This window comes from Belonocnema kinseyi, chromosome 1 (genome assembly GCF_010883055.1).
Source record: "Belonocnema kinseyi isolate 2016_QV_RU_SX_M_011 chromosome 1, B_treatae_v1, whole genome shotgun sequence".
Taxonomy (NCBI): Eukaryota; Metazoa; Arthropoda; class Insecta; order Hymenoptera; family Cynipidae; genus Belonocnema; species Belonocnema kinseyi.
In genome coordinates, this window is record NC_046657.1 from 95638515 (window position 1) to 95665539 (window position 27025).

The window sequence follows — 27025 nt, forward strand, 5'->3', positions numbered from 1 at the left end:
TCGCGTCGATTTTAATGGCGGTATGTACATTGAACGTCCAAAGTTTATTTGTAACAAGTTTTGTAGTGTTAATTTAAACAGTGAAATGTTCCTGAGTATATGATTTTGTGTGTTTTGAGGATACCTATTCATCACAGGTGAGTTTTATTGGATTTGTATAGGTCAAGTTTCGCATTTTAGGACTTTCGCGTCTTTTGAAGTTTTCGAGGTTAGAGAAATTTTTGCATCCGTATTTTCCTACTTTTGTGTTTTAGGAAAGCCTTTGTTGGTGTTGGGAATCTCTTGCGAAGGTTTTTTTATTGATTTATTACGAAAATTGGTCGCATGTATCGAAAAATGAGAAAATCGCGTGAAATGTTTTGATTCGCATAACCTCACTTTTCAAAACAAATTTTACCTTTGTGTTTTCTTCGTCTTCTTCATACTTGAAGTAGTTTCTGGTCTGAATATTAAAAAATTTTCAATGAAGACGATTCATTATTAACATATTTCACGTTAATTGGACATTTTATGGGATAATTTTTTTACTGGTTTTTCAAGTTGTGATTGTGATTTCGGGTTGTTTCGTCAATTTTGTAGCTGAAAAAAATGAAAAAGGAAGAACTGTAGAGAAGTGGTTGATATTCTGACAGTTTAGAAATTAATTTAATTCATATTTTCCGTCTAGAATGTGTTTTTCAGAAATTAAAAACTATTTTTATATTTGACTTTTGTGCACAGAATTATTTTTGTCCTTTTTATAAACTGATACATCTTTTATTGTTCTTTAAGTATTAAAGTATGTGAATGATTATGTTTCTAGATTTAAAATATTACTTGTAGATAATATTTTAAGTAATTTCAAGAAGAAATTTTAATTTAATTACTTTATAAATGTAATTTTTCAAGAGAATGGCTCCAAAGAATTTGCCAACTGGCAATGAATCGGAGGAGGAAATGGAAGTTGATCGGGCACAAGGAGCCCATGATTCTGATGAAGAAGGAGGTATCAGGATTGATGAAGACATTTATATCCCGCCGAGACCTGCAGAATTCGGCGAAGTTGATACGACTGGTCCCCGATTGATGATCACACATATCAACAATTTCAACTTTAAGAGTTACGCTGGGGAGCAAAGAGTTGGTCATTTTCACAAGGTTTGTATATTTAAATATGTATTTCAAGTTAAAATTTGCTGGAAGATCAGCTTTTGAAGACGATTCTACTTTAAAAGAACTGATTCTAATATTAAATAAACACAAAATGTTTAAACAGTTAGTTTAGAACCGACTTCTGACTGAAAATTTGTTAATTTTTGGAGAAATTAAATTTTAAAGCGTTTAATATATAAATTTTTCCGTGGGCTTAGAGAGCGAATAATTAAAGTGAAAAGATCTTAGAGTTTAAGGAGTTAATAATTTCAGGATTTAAATTTGTCTACCTTAAATTTAAAAATAGGTAATCTTTCGAGATTGAACGATTTTACATTCAAATATATTAAAATGTAAAAATTTGAAATTAACATTCCTTGGCAGAGTACGATGAGTACAATGTCAGCTATAGGTAGAATACAAAACTTTACAATTCAAATTGAGAACTCTTTGAAATTGAATATTTTCAATTAAAAGGTTTAAAAATGTGCATAATTTTAAATGCAGTCTGCTTATGATAATAATTATAAATTTTACTTTACAAAAAATACAATTTTAAAATAATGATTGACAATTGCACAATTTTTATTTTGAGGCATACAATCATTAGAATATTCTGAGAAAAACAATTCTTGAAAGGGTAATTTTTTATTTTATTTGAAAATAGACAGTTTTGAAATATAATACATATTAAAAATTTAATTAAAAGTTTTCAAAACATCAATAGTTGCATGAATTAAAATCTGTATTCTATCATTTGATATAATCAGAATTGAATAAGTTTAATCTTCTGGAATTTAAAATGATAGAATATAAAATATAGACAATTTTAGAATAATAAATCATAAATTCAACACATTTTCACGGAAAGAATAATTCTAGAGGAAATAATTATAACTGCGATTTTTTTGGTATGAAATGCGTTCAATTTTAAGATCAACAAAATTTCATTTCAAAACTTGAAAATTGAAATGTTAAAATTAACCAATTTAGCTACTTTAGTTTTCAATGATTTCATTTCTTCAAAATTTTCAGCTTTAACATTTAGATGATTTAAAATGAACTGAAACCTGAGCAAAAAGAATTGAAAGTAGGACACTTTAAATTGATCTCTTCTGTATTGCAGTTGTTCGAAACTGAAAACAATGTTCTGTTCAAATCGGACAGAACTGCACCATTTGAACTTAAAACTTTTCGAAATAAAAAGTTTTTTAATGAAAAGTTCAGACAGTAAAAGCTTCGTAATTGAAAAAATTCAATTAAAAAAAATATTTTATTTTTTAGGAAGGCACATAAACGTAATATATCATTTAAAATAGAATAACCTGAAATTAGGAAGATAAACAACTGAATTTTAATTAAAATAATTCTAAATGAAGAATTTTGAATGTTGCACTTGATGAATTTTAAACAATTCAAATTTTAAAACACCTGTACTTTAGAAAATTTAAATTAGAAGCGTCTGAATTTGAATATATAATACTTAATTTTAGAAATAATTAAAATTAGTAACATTTACATTATTTAAAATTGTAAGTAACAGAAGTTGTTAAAATTGATAGGAAAATTGAAGGATGCAGTAGAGAAATAAATAACCAACATTTTTATCGAATTTCGGTTTACTGCATACAAAATATTTTCAAAATAAGGTATAAATTGTGGTAAAAGATTTTTTTTAACACATTGATAATTGTTTTCAACCTTTCAGCATTGATATTTCTTGAAATTTGTATCATTCAATCAAGAAAAATAATAAATCGATCTTCAATGTTGATTTTCGTGAAACAGAATATTTTTGGTATCAAACCGTTTTTAATCTTATTTAGCATTCCTATATCTCGTGAGTAAATTTTTATTCTTACAACAAAATTGCAAGTTCGTTTTTTTTTGTTTTCAATCGATATCCGAAGGCGATTTTGAGAACCCAAGAAATTTTAGTGTCAAAATTCTCGGTCGATTTTCTCGGAATTGGCTATCATTTTTACATCAAACTTATTTACTCCTATTCAAAAACTTAATATTTCTGAAGCACGATTTTATTTTTAAACTAGAAATTAAATTTTTTATCACAGCTCTTCAACGCTTCGGCTTGGCTGTGGATATTTGTTTTATTTTTAAATACTTATTTTCATTCTATAGAAGGTTTTTTAGCTCTTTTGAAAAATTCCGATATTGTTGGTTGTCTAGTTCTTCACTGCCACCCTTCAATTATAATAATAAAGTTCTTATCGTCGCAAGATCAAATTAAGGATTTTCTAAAATTCGAAAGCCCGATTCAATAACTTTTCTCATTTCTAGCAAATACTCAGAATGAAATTTTTACGAATTTTAGTGTTTCTCTGCAATTGTTGGACCCAATGGAAGTGGGAAAAGCAACGTGATAGACTCGATGCTGTTTGTTTTTGGCTACAGAGCGAGCAAAATCCGATCCAAAAAAATATCAGTTTTGATTCACAATTCGAGCGAGCATCTTAACGTTAATAGCTGTTCAGTGTCCATCCACTTCCAGCAAATTATCGACAAGGTTTGTAGAACTTTTCTAATAATTTGCACATTTTTGTTATTCATTTTTTTTGTAAACGAACTTCAATGATACATTTTCTTCTTTTTTTAGGTTGGAGACGATTACGAGGTGGTACCAAACAGTCAGTTCGTAATATCAAGAACAGCTTTCAAAGACAATTCTTCTTATTATCAACTCAATGGAAAGAAAGTCCAGTTCAAAGCAATTGCAAAGCTTCTCAGATCCCATGGCGTTGATCTCGATCATAATCGTTTTTTAATTTTGCAAGTAGGTCGCTTTAAATTCTATTCGTTTTTATAACTTACTTTGATTAAAATTGATAATTTATTAATTGATTTTATTATTCTGGATGATGAAATTTAATATTATGCATATGTATTTTTCCTTCAAAAAATACACTGTGTTTTTGTAAAATTTAGTACTTAATTGTAAATTTATTCTTTTCTTTTTTAGGGTGAAGTGGAGCAAATTGCACTTATGAAACCAAAGGGACAAAATGAGGGCGATACTGGTCTTCTGGAATTTTTGGAAGACATCATAGGAACGGTAAGGTACAAGGAACCTCTGGAAAAGCTTTTCGAGAAGGTCGAGCTTTTGACGGAACGAAGAACAGAGAAGTTACATCGTCTGAGGGTCGTCGAGAAGGAGAAGAAGGATTTGGAAGAACCGATGCAGGATGCGGTGCAATATTTGAAACTGGAGAACAGCATTACGAAATATCAGCATCAATTATACCATCGAAAGAGGTAAAGTTTGTTTATTTAAATTTCAATCTTTGACTATAATTACAAAATATCCAGTTGCTGTGGGCTGGGGTTCTCTTTGATTTTTTTACTGATCAAATTAATTCTGATTATAACTGCAAAATTTTTCAAATTTTATAAAAGTCAACCGTTTTTTTTTTTTAATAATTAGCTAAATTGTGATATTTTTTAATCAAGATATCATTCTGTTTATAGTGCGTAATTCGAAAATATTTCACTTTAATACTTTCCCATTTTTAATTTTTTAGCGAACTTTTTAATTTAAAGAATCTTAAAATGCAGTTTTAAAGACTTAAGCAATTCAAAATTAGAAGCGTTTAAAATCGAAAATTTTTCATTAAAAAAAAAAAATATTTTTTGTTGATCAACTGTGAATATAAATTAATTAATGATTTTTAAAATTGAATTGTACTTTAAAGACTGCAAAAGTAAAAATTAAACTGTTTCAATTGGAAAGTCTTATTAGTTTAACAAATCTAAAAACCTGATTGAAACTTTATAAACTATTTTCAATTTTATAATAACTTCAAAACAATGGATTTATAATAAAAGGCATTTATTAAATTTCAAATATTTTTTCAGTCTGAAATCTTTTAATTAAGAAAAAGAACAATGACTTCATATTTGAAAATATCTGACGAAGTTTCTACTTGTACTGACAAAATTTGGTTATTATTATCAAAATTTCGGTGTAAATGGCCCATTTTGAATTCAAATATAGATCCAGAAACATCTAGAAAAATTGGAAATGATTTTTCATTTCGAAAATTAATATTGAAGTGAATATTTAAAAACATTTAGAAAGATTTGCAAAATTATGAAAAATGAATGTGGAAATTTTTTTTAATTTGCCAGGATTTCACAAAAATTTGTAGGAAACATATTGGCTAAAATTCGAATCATTTTAAGAGATGTTTAGTAGTAAAATTTTAAAAAATGTAAAACTTGAAATAATTTGAAATTTGAACAAATTTCAAACAACATGTAAATGTTTCACGATTGTGAAATATAATTTTGAAGCATTTTAAGGATTTTTAAACTATTTAAAATCAGAATAACTTTTAATTTAAGAATTGTTCACATTTTATCCAACTTTGATTTAAACCGTTTTTCAAATAATTTGTCAAATTGTGATTTTTATAAATTATTATATCATTCAGCTTAGAACGCTTAATTTCAAAAATATTTCACTTAACAAATTTTCCATTTTATTTTAAGCATATATTTTAATTTAAAGAATTTTGAAATGCAATTTTAAAGACTTAAAAAATGGAAGCTTTTAAAATCGAAGATTTTTTTTGCAAAAAAACAAGGTGGCCGCCGGACCGGGAAACCGGGAATTTTCCGAATTTTCAAAAGAAAAATCTGCCGAAGTTTGATTTTAACAGTTTTTGAAATAATTAAAGTGCAGTAAATAAATTCAGTAAATATAAATAAATAAATTATTTTTAAAATGGATCTCTAACTGCCTCAATCCGAAAATCTTGATAAGAATTGAAATTAATATATCATTTAATCCGTTAATTTTACTTTTAAATCAATATTTTCATGATTTATCAATGAAATATTTTTAATTCAGAGTTTCAGGTCTTCTTTCATATTATTTTTTATTTTAAATTTAATAAATAAATTTATCAATATATTATTTCTATTAATTTGTTTAGCCATTTAAAAATGTAAACGTGCCTTTTACTTTTTTCAACTTAAAAATAACTCCATAATAATACAGTCGTAATTAAAGGGTTTTATTAAATTAAAAATATTGTTTGAATCTAAATTATTTAATTTTCAACCCATTTAATTTGAAATTTCTTAATGTAGAAAAAGAATTAGTATTTAATATTTAGCTATATTTCACTGTGAGTACATTGAAACCAAATATATAAAAGAAAACAATTTTAAACTAAATTGTTTTACATAGAAAGCTTTGAATCTCTAGAATTTCGAAGAGCTTTTAAAATTTTGGCGTTACAACTTTAATCGTACTATTTGAAAAGTGTTTAATTTGTAAGTGCAATTGTTAAATTTTGACGTATAAATAACAATTGAACATTTAACATTTGTAGAAAAAATTTGAGTAACTTTAAGATATTTAGAATTTACGAGAAGATTCAAAATTAATAAAAAAATTGAAATGATTTCAAGTAATTTAAATGAAGTGTTTTAACATTTTTTTCAATACTTCTGAATATATTTTTAAATTAATCGAATTTTCCCTACAATTCTTGGAAAATCTTGCAAATTAAAAAAAGTCCTGAAAATCATCCAGGTTCTTCTTTGATATTTTTGTTAATCTCTTAAAATCTTCTTAAACTTTCTGTTAAAATAATTTTTCAAAGTAAAAAATTATTTTCAATTTTCCTAAGAATCTTAAGACATTTTTTTTTAATTCTTTTGAAGTCTTTCACAATTCTTAAAAAAAATTCTAAATTTTTTGTTTGAAATTTGCAAAAATCTACATTTATTTTAAATTCGGATGTAAGTATTTGAAATTGTTTCAAGTTCTAAATTTAATTCGAATCTTTTTAAAACTTCTAAATATCTCTTAAAATTACTCTATTTTTTCACAAATAATAAGTGTCCTATTGTTATTTATAAATTCAATTTTCAAGGACTTTTCTTTAATTTGCAGGATTTTCTAAAGTTATAGAAAAAATTCAATTCATTTAAAAATATATTTAAAAGTTTCGAAAAAAATTCATAAATTATTTTGAATTTGGAAAAACTTAAAACCAATTCTAAATTTCTCAAGATTTTGAAATAGGATTGTAAAGTTTTGAAGGGTGCCGAAACTATTTAAAATTAAAATAATTTAACTTAATTAAAAATTTTTTAAGTTTAAAAACATTATTTTACCATTTTTAATGTGTCTAGCTTAAAATTACTTAAAATAATATAATTTTGAAAATTTTTAAAGTTCATTGCTTGATTCTTTAATTTAGAGTATTGAAAATGTTAACGTGGATTTATATTTTTGAAAATTAATCTGAATATTTGAACTCTATAATTTATATTTTAGTAAAGATTAGTTAACACTCATCTATGAAATAGACGCAGATTACAGGAAGAACAAAAGTCATTTATTAATGCAATATACAAAAGGATGTTTGACGTAACGCGATCTCAAATCAACTGACTGATAAGAGACAGATGAACATCAGGGGTTGGAACAAACAGTTATAATTAATAATTCCAATATGATAAATGTTTAAAAAAAATAAATGGCAGTTTAACTGTATTTAATTTTAAATTGTTCAGTTGAAAAGTCTTGATAGCGTATATTTTATACGTGTAAATTATTGAGCATTTGAAAACAAAATTTTTTTAATATATAATTTTTAAACTTTAGTTTTAAAGATTTAAAATTTAAGACTTCCACTTTGAGGGCTTTAATTTGCAGTTCAGTTTTTATTACTTCAAATGGACACATTTTTGGGTCTGTATTTCGATTTTTTAAATTTAATTGACCGTGAAAAATGTTTACGAACCGTAAAATAACCTAGCATTTTTTTATATGATTAAAACGGTCATTCTGAACTTCCATAACTTTCGATGCAAATTTTCTACGAAAGTATCTATGATTTATATGAAAAAATCTATAAAATTTTAATACATATTGGACTCGTAATACTTTTTTTCTATAAGACGATTGTACAAAATCTTAGATTTTTAAAACTTTTTCGTTGAATCACGTAAACTCTAACCGTTTTCATAAATGTTAAAATTGATGAAATCTGAATACTCTGGAATTTTTTTTACAAACAAAAAAACTGCAGCTTTATGACGGTAACGTTTTCATGTAAAGTTATAGAAAATTATCGAGCTGAGAAAAATGTAGTCATTTTTCTAATTTTTCATATAAATGTGTAATTACAATTGACCGAATCTATTTCAAATCAGACAGGGTTTTATATTTGAAATTGCAGAATCTCTTGGGAACGAAATATGTTGTTTTTTATACGAAATTAGGCAATACGTATTTTTCCCATTTGCAAAAAAAAAAGTTTTCATTTTTCCGTATCGGTCATTGTTTCCTAGAAAATGTAGAAAATTGGATTGTAAGAAAAAACATTCTTCTGGTCACGAAGGTTACTTTTCATCATAAAACTTACAAGATATCTTCCTTATCAAAGTACAATTTCAAATAAAAAATTGGCAAAAAAATTGAGGGTGAAAATAATAAATATCTCAATTAGGCAAAAAGTTAGATATTTGAAGAAAAAAAGGGTGGTTTTTGAAGAACAAAGCACAAAATTCAGATACGCATAACTTTTTCGAAAAAATTTGTTTTGCAAATTGGAAAAATACGTATCGCCTAATTTCTTATAAAAAACAAACGTATTTCGTCCCCGAGAGATTCTGCGGTTTCAAGTGAAGAACCTGTCTGATTTGAAATCGATTTGGTCATTTGAAAAATTAAGAGTGACAACTGGATATGGACCTATAAGGTTGCCAACTTTAAGAGAAAAGTTATGAAAAACTACAAAGATAGTTTTTGCAAATTGCAAATTTTCGTTATTTTTTTGTAAAAATTTATAATTTTGCATAAAAAACTATTAAAAATTGTGAAGAACTAAATCTTTAGTATGGGGTTGTAGATTTTCATGTCTTTTAGTAGAAAATTGTTCATATTCATAATTTGTAATTTTCTAATAACAAAATATCCAAAACTACGTCTGGTTTTTCCAGCTGTATATTTTCGTAAAGTTTCATACATTTTTTGTAATTGTTAATAACTCTGCAGAAATTCGCATTTTTCTGAACAAAAGAAAAAACTATAAAAAAAATAACATTGTGTTTTGTTGTTGATTAACAAATTTCGATTAGAAACATTTTATTTTTCATACAAAATTATAAAACATAATTATTAATTGAAAAATTATTTTTTCTTACTTTATTCGTTTCTATGTCGAACTATTACATATCTATAATTTTCTACGATCATGTGTAAAAACGAAATTCACGGAATTTTGAAACCGGGCTTCTTTTTTAGATTTGACGCAAAAGTCGAACTCGAAGAACAGCAGGAAAAATCCGAAACCCTGGACAAAGACTATGCTGATCTATGCGACCAAATGAAAGAAATCCAATCTCAGAAAGCCGAGATGCTGAAAGAGCTTAAAGAAAAATCGAAAAAGTGGGAAAAACTTCAAGAGCAAAAGGACGCCACAACCGTCAAGTTTGACGAAATCCGAAAAAAGGATGAAGCCCTGCATGAAGAATCTATAGAAACAAACAAACGCCGCAAAGCAAATAATGCTTCCGTCAAAACCGAAAAGGCAAAACTCGAGGATCTGCTACGTGTTCCAGAGAAAAATGCAAAAGACACCAAAGAATGCGAAAATCTCATCGAGAAAAGTATTGCTGAGAGAGAAAAGGAGGAGGCGAACCTGCAATCATTGATGAGTAGCTTGAAGCAAAAGACCGAGCCTCTTCTTCAACAGCGAACGAAGCTAGAGACTGAACTTATTTCATTCAGGAAAAAAGTCGACGAGGCGAAAGCAGCTTTCGATATCGCGCAATCGGAACTTCAGTTGTATACTTCCGAAGAGGAAAAGGAAAAAACGAGATTGGAGCAACTTCAGGAAACGTTAAAGACTACCACAGTCACTTTGAAACAGAGAAGGGAACAGTTGGCGCAGTTTGAGAAGAAAATTCCAGGGACGGAGAAAAGTGTCGCGGATGTTGAGAGGAGATTAGAGGATGTGAGGACGAAAGAAGCGGAATTGACAATGAAATTGAGGATGAAGAGGACTCAGTTTGACGAACAAAAGTCCTCGATGCAAGCGAATAGGTCCAGAAACCGGGTTTTGGATGCGTTGATTAAGGAGAAGAGAGAAGGAAGAATGCCAGGAATTTTTGGAAGACTGGTGAGTTCATTTTTAAAATTTAGGATATTTAAATAGGAAAACAATCCAATGTAAAATCCTCTTTTAACGTCCAATAATCAAATTGATGAAAAGAATTTCTGAAAATAAAATCAAGAATCTAACGACCAAATTTGGACAACCACCACAAAATTTTCCCATTGGAATCTGAAAAAAAGGAACACTTCTCTCCCCTCCCTTCCCCTTAAAAAGGAAAAAAACTATTCATCTTTACTTTGGAGGAAAATAAAAAGGAGGAAAGAAAAATGAGAAGGCAACCAACCAAATCCCCTGCCTTCTCTTTTTTATTTCTTTCGTCCTCTTTATTCTCACCATTATCAAATCACAATAAAAAACATTTTTAAAAATATATATAATAATCACCAAAGTTTCGGCACTCATACAGCGCCCTGATCAAGGCAAAAAATTTTTTTATTTGATTTTATTTTTATTTTATTTTTGTTTAATTTTATTTTTATTTTATTTTAGAAGGTAGGGGATTTGGTTGGTTGCCTTCTCATTTTTCTTTCCTCCTTTTTATTTTCGTCCAAAGTAAAGATGAATAGTTTTTTTTCCTTTTTAGGGAGGAAGGGAGGGGAGAGAAGTGTTCCTTTTTCAGATTCCAATGGGAACATTTTGTGGTGTTTGTCCAAATTTGGTCGTTAGATTCTTGATTTTATTTTCAGGAATTCTTTTCATCGAGTTCATTTTTGTTGTTTTAGTTTTCCTTTGATTTTTGCTGATTTTGCAATAGAATCCAACTAGTTTATATGTTCTATGTAACCTCTCTTACTGTGTAGATAACAAAAACGTAAAAATCAAAATACTAAAAATTAGGGATTCCTTATGTCTTTTTAAATTACCCCCTTTTTACAGTGATCCCCAATTTTTCATCCTCCTCATTTATGATGGAAAGTTATTAGATTTGTGTGAATTTTGACCTATCCAGTTTTCGTCAATTCTCGAAGTTTTTGAGACACCCTGAGCCTGAAAAAAAGTTTTTTTTTTACGCACATGTCTGTATCTCGTCTGACGACGCGATAACTTTTACAGACATTTTTCAATAAAAATGTTGCTTCGGTACATTCATTTTTAAAAATTAAAAAATTATAATAGTCCACGAACAGAACTGTTACTTTTAGGAAGTTGTACAAAAGCTTTAAACCGATTTTCCCCTATAATACCTAGAGTCGAGAATCCTGACTCCTCCGAATCTTTTTTTAAATCCCTTCAACATCTTTACAATCATTTTAAATCTTTCGAAGTTTCTCGAAATTCACTGAAATTATTTCAAATCTCTTAAAATCCTTTACATTTTTTTAAATTCCTTTAAATCTCTTAAAATCCTTAAAATTTTTGAATTTTTTCAAATTCATTAAAATCTTTTTAAATAACTTTTCAAAAACTCGCTTGAAATTCTTTAACACCACTAAAATTGTCTTAAAATCTTATAAAATAACTTGTAAATCCTTTAAGCTTTTTGAATTATTTCTGAATTATTTTTAAATCCTTAAAAAAAAACTTTAAGATTCCGTCAAGTCCCTAGTAATTCCTTGAAATCACTTGAATTCTTAGAAATCTCGAAAGATTTCTTGGAAATCCTTAAAGTCCTCTGCATTTTTTTGAACTTCCTTAAACTTCTTTGAAATAATTCAAAATATTGTAAAATCAACTCAAATTCTTTCAAATCTTTTAAATCCAAAATCCTTTAAATTTTCTTAGGCTCCTTAAAATCTCTTGAAAATCCTTAAATCAATCAATTTCTTTAAATATCTTGAAGCATCTCAAAATTTATTACATCTATTTTAATAACTTTTCAATAAGTCGCGTGATTTTCTTTAAAATAACTAAAACTGTCATAAAATCTTATAAAATCTCTTATAAATCATTAAATCTTTTTAAACTATTTTTGGACTATTTCAAGTCCTCTAAAAAGAAACTTTTGTTGAACTCCCTTCAACTTCTTTAAAATCATTTTAAAAATGTCAAAATTGACTAAAATTAATTAAAATCCCTTGAAGTCTCTTAAAATGTATTAAAATCTGATTTAATAACTTTTTAAATAGCTTTAAAATCACTAAAACACTCTTAAAATCTTAACAAATTTCTTGGAAATCATGAAATGTTTTTGAATTATTTTTAAATCCTTTACAAAAAATCTTAAAATCCCGTAAAGTCCCTATAGTAATTCCGTAAAATCACTTGAATTTTCAAAAATTCTGTAAGTTTTTTTCAATCTTTTTTTCAATTTTCTTTCAAATTTTTTTCAAGTCCCTTTAGCTTCTTTAAAATCATTTAAAATTTTGGAAATTGAGTACAGTTAATTAAAATCCTTCGAATTTTTTTTAAATTTCTTAAAATATTTAAAAAATTACATCCCTTGAAATCTTTTCAAATTCATTAAAATCTTTTTGAATAACTTTTCAGTAACTCACTTGAAATTCTTTAAAATCACCTAAACTGCCTTAAAATTTGATCAAATCTCTTGCAAATTCTTCAACCTTTTTGGATTCTTTAAAAAATCTGTAAAATTCCTTTAAAATCGTTCAATTTTTCGATTGATTGATTTATTTATTTATTTTAGCATATTTACTTTGCTCTACTGCACATATATAAATGGTGTATTTACATAAGTAATGATGGATTCCCAACGCCCTAAATATATCCAATTTTTAAAAATAAATTCTTTAATGGCAGAAGCTATTGAAAACTCATTGAAAACTATTCAAAAATTTAACATTTCTGATAAAAAGATTATTTGTTCTTTTCGATATGTAAAAATAAATATTTAATCTGTCCCCTATTTCCCCCCTGTTTTGTGAGAAACTTACCCAATTTTCCCCTATTTTGAGCTCTTTTTGCGCTGTGATCCCTGTGAAACGAATAAACTAGACAAAAATTGAAATGAATTAAGGAATAAAAATTTATCTCTAATAATAATACATTTTAAAAACTGTCAAATATAGTTTACTAGTGTAATTTATTCTCCTATCCACATGTGAAAAAGGCACTTTATTTTGGACCTTCAAACTAATCCATTTAAATTTCCTGCCAAACAGGGTGATCTAGGCGCGATTGACGGGAAATATGACGTTGCCATTTCCACCGCCTGTGGTCCTCTCGATAATATCGTTGTCGACACAGTTTCCACCGCAGAGTCCTGCATAAGTTTCCTTCGAGAAAACGACCTTGGGCGTGCGACCTTCATTCCCCTCGAAAAACAGCAACGCTTCGCCCAAGTATGTAAACAGAGAATCAACACTCCCGAAAACGTCCCGCGTCTCTTCGATCTGATCAAGGTCGATGACGAACGAGTCCTGCCAGCATTTTTCTACTCCCTCCAAAATACTTTAGTCGCCAACGACCTGGACCAAGCAACCAGAATCGCCTACGGCGCTCAGCGACACCGGGTCGTCACTCTAAAAGGCGAATTAATCGAACTCGCAGGAACAATGAGTGGAGGTGGAAAAAACGTTTCTCGAGGTCGAATGGGCCAAAAAGTTGTGCGAAATGAGCCAAGTGTCGCCGACGTTGATAAACTCCAACAAGAACTCGACCAAGTTTTCGCCGAGTGTAATCAACTTAAAATGCAACAACAGCCTTTAGAAAATCAACTCCAAACTCTTTCAGTCTCTTTAAGAGAGATGAGAAATGATCGAGATAAATTCATGATTGAAGTTAAATCTCTGACAGAGCAAGAACCCGTTTTGAAACAACAGTTGAAAATTCAGGAGAAGAAAGCAGCGGCGGCCGTTGCGAATCCTCAGAAAGTGAAGGAGTTGACAAAGCGGGTTGAGAGTGCTGAGAAGAATTTGGAGAAGGCGGAGGCTAGTTCGAAATCTACGGAGGACAAGGTGGCGAAGATAAATCACGAGATCGAGGAAATTGCTGGAGATCGAGTGAAAGAACAGCAGAAAAAAATTGCGGGATTGACCAAAGCAATAGATAAGGCGAAGGCAGAGGTCTGCAGGTTGAAGGTGGCGATAAAGACGGCAGAGAGGAATGCAAAGAAGACGCAGCAAAGGATCGAGACATTGGAGAATGATGTGAAGTCTGCAGAGAAACGATTATTGGCTATTCAAGAAGAAAAGAAAGAGTTCGAACAGAAGGCCGCGAGTATGATAGAAGAACTGAAGGAACTGAATGAGGCACTTGTGGAGAGGGATGAAGTCACGGGCGAGCTGAAGGAGAAATTAAATACAATGCAGGTTAGTGAGAAAGTATTGTGTGTTATGTAACATTATAAATATGTATTTCAGCATTCTACTGCGTATATACAGGTGACAGAACACTCTGCTGTGTAGTTATAAGTTATAAGTTTACGAACACTTCACCGGGCCACTCAAAGTGTTTTAGAAGTTTACTGCGCAGGTACATCTTACAGATTTACTGCGCATATATAAGTGGATTTATTGCGCATCTACATGTGCCTTATATTGTCTGTGCATATATAACTACCTTGAAGATTTATTGCGCAAATAAGTTGTCTTCTAGATTTCTTGCGCATCTGTACGTGTCTTAGATATTTATTGTGCATATATAAGTGCCTTGAAGATTTATTGCGATTTTATATGTGACTTAAATGTTTATTGAGCATCTATAAGCACCTTAATTCTCTATTGCGCATCTGTATGTGTCCCAGAGCTTCACTGCGCAATTATAAGTGCCTTGAAGATTTATTGCGCAAATAAGTTGTCTTTTAGATTTATTGCGTATCTGTATATGTCTTAACTATTTACTGCGCATCTATAAGTGCCTTGAAGCTTTATTGAACATTTATATGTGGCCTATATATTTACTGAGCATCTATAAGTGCTTTAAATCTTTATTGTGCATATTTATGGGTCTTAGAGCTATACTGCGCAACTTCAACAGGATGGCCGCTGGACCGGGTATTTTTTTAAACGGGAAAAATTGGGATTTGATAGTGAATTTATTTTTTACCGCTAATTTTACAAATTTTCAGAAGAAAAATCTAATCAATTGAAATATCACAAATTTCATATCAAATGATACAATGCAATTTAAAATAAGTTTGGTTTCAATCTTTTCTTGAATGTTAAGTTCAATTTTTAACTTTTTCAATTATGAAATCATTCAGTTTACAATTTGCAATTCTAAAATCTTTTACTTTCACAATTTTTCATTTTCAGTCTTCATTTTGACAAAAAATGTTAAAGTTGATTAACTCCAAATATAATTTAATTATTGATCTTTAAAATTGAACTGTAGTTCGAGTATTAAAAATTGAGCAATAATTTATTATGATGACCGTTTCTGAATCTGTTCTAAATTAGACAATTTACAGATTTTAATGTTAAAAATTGAACTATTTCATTTCGAAAACCTTAGTAGTTGAACATATGTAAACGTACAAATGAAACCTGATGAAATATTTTCAATTTTGAAATAATTTCGAATTAATAGATATATAATCGAACTATTTTATGAAATTTAAAATCCTATTCAAATTCAAAATTTATAAAAATATTTAGCAGTGTTTGACTGTTTATTTAAAATAACCAATTATGAATAAAATATTCAAAACGAAACAAGTTAACACCTCATTTTTTAAACAACAAGCCTTGAATCGTTTAAAATGCAGAGAGATAAATTTAAACTTTGAACATTACTATTTTTACATTATATCAAACAAAAATTCTACTCAAAGAGAAATTGTTTAATTTTGATGTATAAATAACAGTTGAACAATGATTCAACTAGAAAAAAATCGAGTAAGTTGAAGAAATATTTAGAAGTTTTTAAAAGATTGAAACTTAATTTAAAGCTTGAAAATATTTTTAAAATCTTGAATCAGTCAATAAGTTTTTTCAGATTTCGAAATCAAATTTTGAAGCCTTTGAAGGATATTGAAAGGTTTGATGATAATATCAAATTTTTTCTCTTTAGATTCCTAGTGAAATTCAAAATGATTAGTTATTTTAAAAGTTAATTTTAACAGAATATTAAAAAAAAATTCTAAGTGCAAACAATCTTTGATGAAGAATTCTGAATTGAACAATTATTAATTTAGAAAAAATACAAGTAATATTAAGAGATATTTAGAAGTTTTGAAAAGATTAAAAAAGAATGAAAAGCTTGAAAAGATTTCAAAGCATTTATACCAATATGCAGTTTTTTGAAGATTTCGAACAACAAGTTTCGAAGCTTTTTCAGCATTTTAAAAGATTTCAGAAAAAATTTTTTTAATTAAAATTCCTAGAGAAATTGAAAATTATTTTATATTTCGAAAAATGAATATGAAGAGAACATATGAAAGAATTTCAAAAATTGTAAAAAAAATCTGAAAGAGTTTAAGGCAATTTTTAACTTTACAGGATTTTGAATGTATTCATGATACTAATATTTTTTCTTTACATTCCTAGGCAAATTTTAAGTGATTTTTTTTTTTAAATTGTAGAAAATAATAATTTTAGGTGAATACAGTCGACGCTTCTTACCTTGCCGCTATTTACCTCGCCGCTTCCCCTAACTCTCGCTCGAGGTCTTCCTCCATCACGACCGCGGCGATGTGCTCACAATTTTTTGGAATCAAATGTGAGATAATCACTTCCACAATATGTATTCTGAAAATCGAACTTTCTCTGTTTGTAAACACTGATCCGCGCACGCGGCAAGGTACGTAGCGTACGAAACAATTCGCATCAAACACCATACATCAAGATTAGACTCGAGAGTGGGGGAACATCGTTTCCAGGAAAATTACTCCCCTACGGTCCCATGCGCGGCAAGGTAAATAGCGTCGACTGTAATTTAAAAAATATTAGTATGTAACGACATACAATAAAAATAATTGAAATTGCAATTTAAAAAGTGTTTAGCGGGTCATTGGCTATAACGGACGTTGGTGAGTATCCAAGAAATAGAAAAGCTGCTCAAAACAAAAATAATTGAACTTAAGGATGAATTCAAAACGGTATTTAAGGAGAAACTCGACAATATTATCGTTAGAATCAATGAGAGCGTAAGCAAAATAGAAGCACTTAAAAAAGAAAATGGCTCACTCAAGAGTCATTTGGAAAAGCATCAGCATACCATGGACAGAACCACCAAGAAAAATAAACTGATTTTTTTTGGTCTACAGGAGTAGGCTAAAGAAACTGCAGCATATTTGCTTAACGTAGTGATCTCGCTAATAACAGACAAACTAAAGATGCAATTTAAAAATGATATCGATTTTATAAAGAGGCTAGGAATTAACTTGGAAATAGTAAATTAAGCCCGGTATTGCTTGTTCTTGGAGATTTCATTATCAAACTTTAAATTCTTTAATGTCGCTCGCCACTCCAAGGAATAAATATTTATATAAACAATGATATCAGCAAGGAAGAAAAATAGAAAAGAGAAAATTTAATGAAATACGCTAATTATTTAAAGAAAAGAGGCCTCACAGTCAAAGTAATAGGTGAAAGGTTGATGGTACATGGTAAGATTTACTCTTTGTAAGACCTAGATAATGGGGTGGGGGGGGGGGGCGATCGACTTGTCGATCAATTAACCAAAGATTTAAAACAGCATAACGCCCCTCCCTCGCCCGCTCAGCGGAAACAAAGCAACTTGGACACAAACTACAGCGAAATGGATAAGCAAACGTCTGCAGAGAGTTCCCCTAAACGTGGGTTAAAATAATGTATTGTCGAAAGCAAGAAGGAAAAAGTTTTTTTTCTGGAGAGAAAGGAACTGTTGATAGCGCTTTTCTTACTCTGAATTCTCATCAGAAACAACAAAAACAGCGACAGTGAATACTACCGAGAAGGGCAATTCTGACAGTTTTATGGATAACCTCGAGGTCGAAATAAAATAGCATGCCGAAAATGAGAGCCAGGAAGGAAACATTAGATATTTCATTATTTATTGATGGATGTAGGATAATCTTCTAGTATGTGGAAGGGTTTGACAACATCATTGTTCTACAAGAAGAGGAAATCAATTTTGATTTGTCACATGTAGTAGAAACATGGTGTGCCAGTGCTCCTAAGTATGTCCCAAAATCTCTTGCAAAATATGAGAGGTTTTACAGGAATGCTATCAGGTAAAAGAGTAAGCAGCGTTCGAGTGGCCGTCTATGTTCGGCTTACGATTTCAAACATTTTGAGACATAAAACTTGCCCGCAGCTTGAAAAACGACGCAGAAAAATTCGATCCCAGGAAAAACAAAAGTAACAACGATTTTTTTTCGCCGTGTAATCTGAAATAACAGTTGGTCGACGCAGACATTAAAAATAATTGGCTAATTCAACCAAAGTGGTGGCTAAATTTATTTGGTATAAACGATGAAAGATTATTCGTAGATTCAAGCTACTTTTTAGGTAATTTGGATGGTATTAATAGAGAATATTACGTAATTGATACTTGTGAGATTAGTACAATCTGTAATCTACATGCACATGATATCCCGGAACATATAATATTCGTATGTCCGATGTCTGCCGATCTAAGGAGATATTATGGGATTTTGTCAATGATTTTACCCGTAATAATATTTAAATTGTTTTTAATTTCATCTCGGAAGTTCTCAAGCTGAGATCCTTTGTTGATCAATGAGTAACTGACCAAAAATGAAACTATTATAGCGAAAATTTTAACTATGTTCACATATATATTTGTTTGCCTCTGTATATCTTATCATGTGGTATGTTTCGTTTCTCAATTCTAAATATTTGTTTATAGGACCATCCTGCGGTAATATACTTATGATTAAATTATAAGTCGATTTTCCCTTGCTATATATACATTGTATATTTTAAAAGAAATACATACTGCTACTACTACGAGAGCATAAAAAATTAGAGCATGGATTTATACATTTGTAAATCATTGAACTGTACAATTAATAAAAGTTTCAAATTGTTCAATTTAAAAGTGTTAAAAGCTTCGATGTTATACGTGTAAATTATTGAGCGCTTGAATGAACATATTTTGAAGCTCTAATTTTAAAAGTTTAAATTTCAAAAGAGTTCCACTTTAAGTCTTTTAATTTGCAGTTTAGTTCTTTACGAACGAAAGACTTGAATGAGATCAATTTTAAATTCTAGACTAACGAGAGTAAATTGAAAGCCACGAAGATTGACCTCGATCAAAAGATGAACGAAATGCGAAAGACGATAAAGGAATTAACCCAGCGGATTCCAGATTTCACGAAAAGAATCGCGGCCTTGAAACTACACGCCATTCCCGAGATGCCTGTCGAAGAATTAACAGAATTGAGTGAAGATGAAGTCAAGGAACTTGACACGAAAACTATCGCCGCCCAGTTTCAGAGAGCGAAGGAAAAACTTCCAGAGGAGGTTCCCAATATGCAGTACATCCAGGATTATCAGGAAAAGGACAAGTTGTATCTGCATCGAGCATCCGAATTGGATGAGATCACCACGCAGAGAAATAAACTTCGGGAGGTTTATGAAGACGCGAAACGAAAGAGAATGGATGAATTTAGAAATGGGTTTAAGATTATCACGACGAAATTGAAGGAGATGTACCAAATGATTACTTTGGGTGGAGATGCGGAACTGGAATTGGTTGATTCTTTGGATCCGTTTAGTGAAGGTTAGTTGGAGATACAATTACAATTTATTTCTTGAGTTTTTAGATCGCTTGAATTTTGAAAGTGTCAAGTCCAAGGCGAATTATTAAATTCTAATCACTTTTATTTTACATATGATTTAAGTTTTGAAGATTTATGATTTTAAATGGTTTGATTTTAGTGACACTCTTGAGATTTTTACATTTTAAATTTGAAATGGTTCAATATCGAATGTTTTGAATTTAAAATGTATTTATATGCAAGGAGTTTAAAAGTGTAATCTTATTTTTTAAAGCATCTCCATAAAGTATTAAATGTGCCTCAATTATTTGAAATCTTTTTCTTTCTCAAATTTTAGGAATTGTATTTAGCGTCCGTCCTCCAAAAAAATCGTGGAAGAATATCAGCAACTTGAGTGGAGGCGAAAAAACTCTAAGTTCCCTGGCTTTGGTTTTTGCCCTTCATCATTACAAGCCAACTCCTTTTTATTTTATGGACGAAATAGACGCCGCCTTAGATTTCAAAAACGTCTCAATTGTTGGAAATTATATTAAAGAAAGGACGAAGAACGCCCAATTCATCGTGATTTCCTTGCGTTCGAATATGTTCGAATTGTCGAATTATCTCGTAGGAATTTATAAGACTTACAATTGCACAAAATGTGCAACCTTAGATTTGACGAAAGCTTACAAGAGTCATGGAATCGCTTTGCCGGTGCAGCACAATAACATGACGAGAAATCGGTTTCTGACTCAATCTCAAAAAATTAGCACGAGTCAGAGTCAGAAAACGCTTGAAGCTGAAAATAGACCGGTGGCGCCTGTAGTAACATGCCCTAGTAGAATTGAGACGACGGAAGATTCGCCAGAAAAGGATCAAGAAGACTTTGGGTAAAAATTTTAATTTGCATTTGAGTTAAACAAGTGTTAAATGCTTCTTAATTTAAAGAGGAACATGCGCAACTTCCAGATCGTAATATTTATCTGGAAAAAAGTTGTAAATATGTTCTTATAAAATACAAAAAAAAATTGAGGCCTACCATAAAGTCATAATTTTGCACTAAAACGTTTCCCAATTGCTTGTGACTTCTATAAATTCAATTAAATATGACGTTTAGGGTTTCCTCTTGGCACTGCAAAATTATGGCTTTATTTCGCAATTGTACGGAAGTTGAAACTAATTTGAATTTATTTATTGATTTTTTTCTTTGCTTTTTTCATATTTTTTACAAATGGTAAAAAAATCTTATATCTAGCAAAATGACGCTAAATAAATGCAAGTTTAAATATTTCAAAGCAATTCACAAATCTTGGATTTTACTCATCGCATGTTCCCCCTTAATGCTTACAATTACTAATACTTAAAATTAAAATTGTTTAAATTTGAAACGGTTAAAATTTGTGAATATTTCATTTTAATCACTTTGAAATTTGATAGTTTTGAAATTCAATTTCAATTTGATAGTATTTAATTTTTAATGCTTCTATTTGTTCAACTTTGAACTTTTAAATACTTCCTGATTAACATTCTTCAATTTCATGTTTTATTACTAAAATTTCAAGTTGTTCGATTTAAAACATTTTTAATTTTTGATAATGTTTAAATTTTATATTTTATTTATACAGAGGAAGAGGAAAATTGCAGAATTTTAACATTATTTTAACCTCTTTCATTAATGATATTCATTGGAATTTTGTTTTTTATGATGCTGGGATTCGTTTCTGACAAGGAGATAACAGTTCATGATTTAGATTGTATTTTTGTTTACTGAAGGTTCTTCTGATTACCGTTCATTCACGCGGATGAAATTATTTTAACTCGTTCACTTAGATTTATGCAGTTTTTATTGTGTTTTAAATTTTAACCTCTGATATAGGCGGACATTTTTTTAAATTATTTGGATCCCTATTCGATAATTGTCATACTATTTAATCAATTTTAGGATTAATTTCACATTATTAATATAATTTTTATTACTCTACTTAGGTAGAATTCTGAGCCGGTTATATTACTTTGAGAACGGTAACGAGAATGAGAATATAACCGAGAAATAAATCCTCTGAGAATTTATGAGAATCTCAGAATTTATTTTAATTAATACAAAATTGCATTTTTTCGTTAACTTTTTGGTAGAAAATTCCACTCTTTTTTTGTAAGTTTATCTTTTTGTATTTTAAAGTTTACCTGCTTTAGTAGAAATGAATTTTTTTTGATGAAAATGTAACTGTGTGGTTAGAAATTAAGCTATTATACTATTTTCTTGAAAAACTTCACTATTTCGTAGAAAATTCACCTTTGTTTAAAATTTATATCTTGGTGTTGAAAAATGGACAGAAATATTTTCTGGATGAAAGTTCCACTTATAAAAAAAAATTTGTTTTTTATTACAAATTTATCTGTTTTAGTACAAAATTGATTTTTTGTTGGATAAAAATGCAAATTTTGGGTTAAAATAATTCTTCTTTGTTTGAGTATTCAACTAATTTGTTTGAAAGATTTGGTTGAATCGCTTTGTTAAGAAATCACATTTTTTGTTAAAGATTTATATTTTAATTTGAAAAGTTATCTCATTGGTTAAAACTTTAATTATCTTGTTGAAAATTAATCTTTTTTAATTGAAAATTAAGCTACTTGGGTCAAAGCTAAACTACATTGTGAAATTTTTCTTTATTGAAGGCTTATGTCTGGTTGAAAACTTAACTATTAAGTTGAAAATACTTCTTTTTTTGCGTAAAAATGCATCAGTTTCGTGGAAATTTAATTTTTTATTGAACAGTTATATGTTTTGTTTGAAAATTGAATATTTGTAATGAAAATTTGTCTTTTCAGGTTGAATATTCAACTATTATGTTAAAAATTCAATTATTTTGTTGAAAATTCCAGTATTTTGTTAAAGAGTTATCTTTTAAAGTAGAAAAAACTTTTTTTTTGTTTGAAATAAATGAATACATTAAAAAACTTTTAATTTGTATATGGAACACTGTTTTATTCCATTTATAGAATATTCTATGGTAAAAATATGATAAGTTTAAAATGCTGGTATTTGAATATTAATGATTTGAAATGAAAAATTAGTCGAAAAATCAGAGACTTTTGAAAATCTCACGCGTCTAAGTTTTCCGGGAGTGGGGTCTTCTTATTCTACTTCCTGGTATTTATTAAGTAATGTGAGACAATTGAATTTTGAGGTTAGAGTTTCAGTTAAACAGTGTTAAATAATTAATGAGCTACTGCTTTGCATATTTTAAATTCCTGAATATGTCTGAGCTAGGAAATAATTTATATTCATCCGTTGATATAACCTGAACAATAAAAGTATTGTTAAAAAATCATAAATTTTCTTAAATTCTTTTAAATTCTCCTAAATTCTGTCAGTTTTTTGCGATCCTAGTATGAAATGATTTCCCTTCTCTATATATAAGAAATTTTGAAGAGTAAACTTTAAACAATACGTATGATGTCTTGTACTTGGCTTTTTGGGAATTTTTTAGCTCTATTTTGTCACTTTTTTCTTTTCTCGATTCTTTCACATCCACTTCGTATCTTTCTCCAGTTCAAATTCCCTATTATTTTCAGCCATCACTTATTTCTTCATGTTTTATTTATCATTTGAAATGTCAGAATGTCATGTTATAAATATCTAGTCATTGATAAATTGATTGATAAATGTTTAATATTTCCAACAAACAGCAACTTCACACATTTAATTTTCTGATTTTGTTGCATCAGCTACTGTTACACAAGCTACGATTTTTGTAAACTGATATAAATATTAAAGGACACGGAATGAAAGCAGCGTTTATGGCGTTTATTAAAGTTTAGGAAAGCAAAAATCACACTTACAGTTGGAAGTTTTTAATTAAATCAAACATTAGTATCAGAAACATTAAAAAGTTGTTTTAGTGTTATTATTGTAGCATTTCATAGCAATTATTATTATATTATACTATATTATTTAAAAAAGTACGGCTTTTTATATTGAAAAATAAAAAAGTTATGAGCTTTAAAATTTGAAATTTGAGAAAAAACGTTTGAAAAATGTATCCCGACAAAAATATTTAAATGAAATAAAATTACAAATAGAAAAATCATTTTTAATAGAAAGATAAATTTTTTCATCGTAATATTATTTTCATTGAAATTTCTTGCAATATGCAGTGTGATCGCTGGACCGGGAAATCGGGAAATCCGCGAAATGACCAAGAATTTTTCGAGGCCGTGAAATGACAGTGAATTTATTTTTGGTCTGGGAATTTGACCAATTTTTGAGAAAAAAATCTGTCCAAATTCGATATTTACAATTTTCTAAATAATTAGTTGAATTTTTATCTTTTTTAACTGTGATATCATTCAATTTATAATGCGTAATTCAGCATTCTTTTACGTAACACAATTTTCCATTTTATATTGTTATTTTTAAGCGTACATTTTTAATTCAAAGAATTTTAAAATGCATTCTTGGAATGCTTAAACCTTAAACAATTGAAAATTAAAAGCGTTTGAAATTAGACATTTTTGGTTAAAAAAATTTTACTTAATCAGCAATAATAACAATTGAACACTTATTATTTGTAGAACATTTCGAGTAATTTGTAAAGATATCTAGAGGTTATGAAAAAATTCAAAATAATTTCAAACAAAACGTAGAATTTTGCAGATTTCGAACAAAAAATGTATAAGCTTTTGGGAATTGTGAAAGGTTTCAAAAGAATAAGCACTTTCTTCAGATTGCTAAGATAATTGAAAATGATTTTTACTTTGAAAAATTATTTGAAATTCGAATAATTTAAAACAATAACTCAACATTTTTTTAAATTTGAAACAACTTGTAGATTTTTCAAGACTTTTAAAGGAAATTTCAAATCTTTTGTAGTATATCTAAACTATTTAAAAGAAAAATAATTCAACCGTTAATGTAAAAGTTTTTCAGATTAGACAAATTTATCGTTCAAGTTTTAATGTTTCTAGCTTCAAATTGGGTAAAATACTATAATTTAAAAAAAATGTAATTGATTTATTTTTCAATATAAATCTTTGAAAATGATGACGGATTCATATTTTTGGAATTAAATTTGGATCTCTGAACTCTACAAATCATAAAAGTTAAAAATTATAATATTTTCTGTTTACGTGCATTTAATTTAAAATTGTTGAATTAAAAAGTGCTAGTACTTTTCTTGTTATAGGTACACGTTATTAAACATTTGAATACAACATTTTTGGATTAAAAAACTTTTAAACTTTAATTTTAAAAGTTAAAAATTTAAGAGTTCCATTTTGAGTGCTTTTATTTGTAGTTCAGTTTTCATTAATTTATAGGAAACATTTATAGTGAAAAATTTTTTCAAACCGGGAAAAACTAGGAAATGACCGATAATATTTTTTTCAATTAAACTGGCCAGTCTGATTATAACTTGAAAAAATGTAAAATTATTTTAAATTATAAACAATGCATATTCGACAAATAATTTGTTTAGAAATTTTTTTGTTTTTGTTTATCGTATCATGATGGAATATCTTTATATAATGCAAATCTATGAAACATAGACGAATAAAACAATTTTCCTATTATTGAAGATCACGGGGAACGTAAAAAAAATTTGCATATTTAATTATTCATAAAAATATATAAAACCAAATAAAAAATAAGGCTCAAAAAGTTTCATTAAAATTGTTTCAGCTTTTTTTTTAAATATATTGCATCCCAATTGGTCAGTATTTCTGGGATAACGTTGTTTTGAACAAAAGTAATTTTGTGTCCACTGTGCACCGGCCATAAGAACCCTTTTATATTTTTTTTGAAACGAAAAATATTATATTATCATAGTATTATTCACCATATGAATCTGAAAATTTACATATATCGCAGTTAATTATTCTTAATCCTATTCTCTAACATCAATAAATAGTTATGATGTCAAATCTAAAGGTTATTCAGAATTTTCCATTTGGAACTTGTTAAAGAATTTACCCAAATTTTAATTTAAGTGATTAAATCGAAAAACAATTTAAATGATGTAATTTTGTACATTTCCAACATAAAGTTGTACCATTTATAATTTTTTAGATTAATATTTGGTTCAAATCTAAATACTTAGTTTTTAATTATTATTATGTTAAATTTAGATGCATAAGATTTGAAATATTTAATTTATAAATGCTAAGAATTTTTAATTTTCACTATAAAAATTTTGTTTTTTTAAAATTTATTTTAAACACGTTTAATTATAAATTATTTATTTCAAAATGGTTTTTATATTGCATTTTTAAATTATTCAAGTTACAAATCTTCAATTTTCCATAACTAAAATCTAGTTGTTCAATTTTAATATAGGTATGTAATTTTAGAGTTTATGAATTAAATATACAATATGGCAGGGAAAGTTTAAAAAGCTGTTAGAAATCTTATACATGAGAAATTTGAATCCTCATATTCTCCTCTATTAAGGATGTAATAAAATATTTTATCATTTGCAATAGGAATAAGTTATACGTGTGAAATGAATGTGTGACAAATAATAATATCTTACGCTGTTATTTCTAGTAAAATATCCACTATTTTATAAAGATATCAAATATAACACAAATAAATTCAATATGTCTTTCATTTTAGTGTGAGTTTGGGTAAAGAAAAACAGGGAAATATAAATTGTTCTCTTTATTTCAGTTAGTATAGAATGAAACTTTATTAATTGTTTTTAATAAAATAAAATAAATGGTTACAGAGTGCCAGAATTGGGACTTTGCCCGACCCCCAGAAGAGCATCCGATGTATCAGAAAGGAGATCTGTGCCTTTCAATGAAGTACCAGAAAATGAAAATCAAGAAAAAAATACAGTCACCGTCGAAACCGTAGAACCACTTCCGAAAAAAAGAAAATTACAACGAAAACGAAGTCGTTGACACTATACTAAATTTTATTGAGAGTTAACCTTTTACTACAAAACTTGTTCAAAAGTAAGATCCGCAAAGGTATTTTTATAAAACCAGACTTAATTCGATTGTTTATTTTTTATTTTTTATTTTCTATGAAAAAAAAATCGTTTCTTGTTATGGAAAGGACGAGACAATCGTTTGTAGGATCACGTAGATTACAGGCAATATTTTTATAATGGAATGATAGAATGAGTAGCTATAAGTATTATAAATATAATTATATACTTGTAAAGTGAGTAATAAATCGTAATCTATATAA

The 27025-nt window shown here is 28.4% G+C and overlaps 1 protein-coding gene across 1 annotated transcript; it reads left to right on the forward strand.

The window, feature by feature from the left end:
- Positions 1–19: 19 nt before the first annotated feature.
- On the forward strand, positions 20–27025 carry LOC117177972 (structural maintenance of chromosomes protein 4). The gene is made up of 10 exons (XM_033369165.1): positions 20–137; positions 889–1137; positions 3464–3655; positions 3746–3922; positions 4109–4401; positions 9413–10289; positions 13346–14494; positions 19343–19853; positions 20189–20720; positions 26556–27025. Exons 2-10 carry the CDS (start codon positions 892–894, stop codon positions 26731–26733), a joined length of 4155 nt encoding a protein of 1384 aa, XP_033225056.1. The 5' UTR covers positions 20–137; positions 889–891; the 3' UTR covers positions 26734–27025.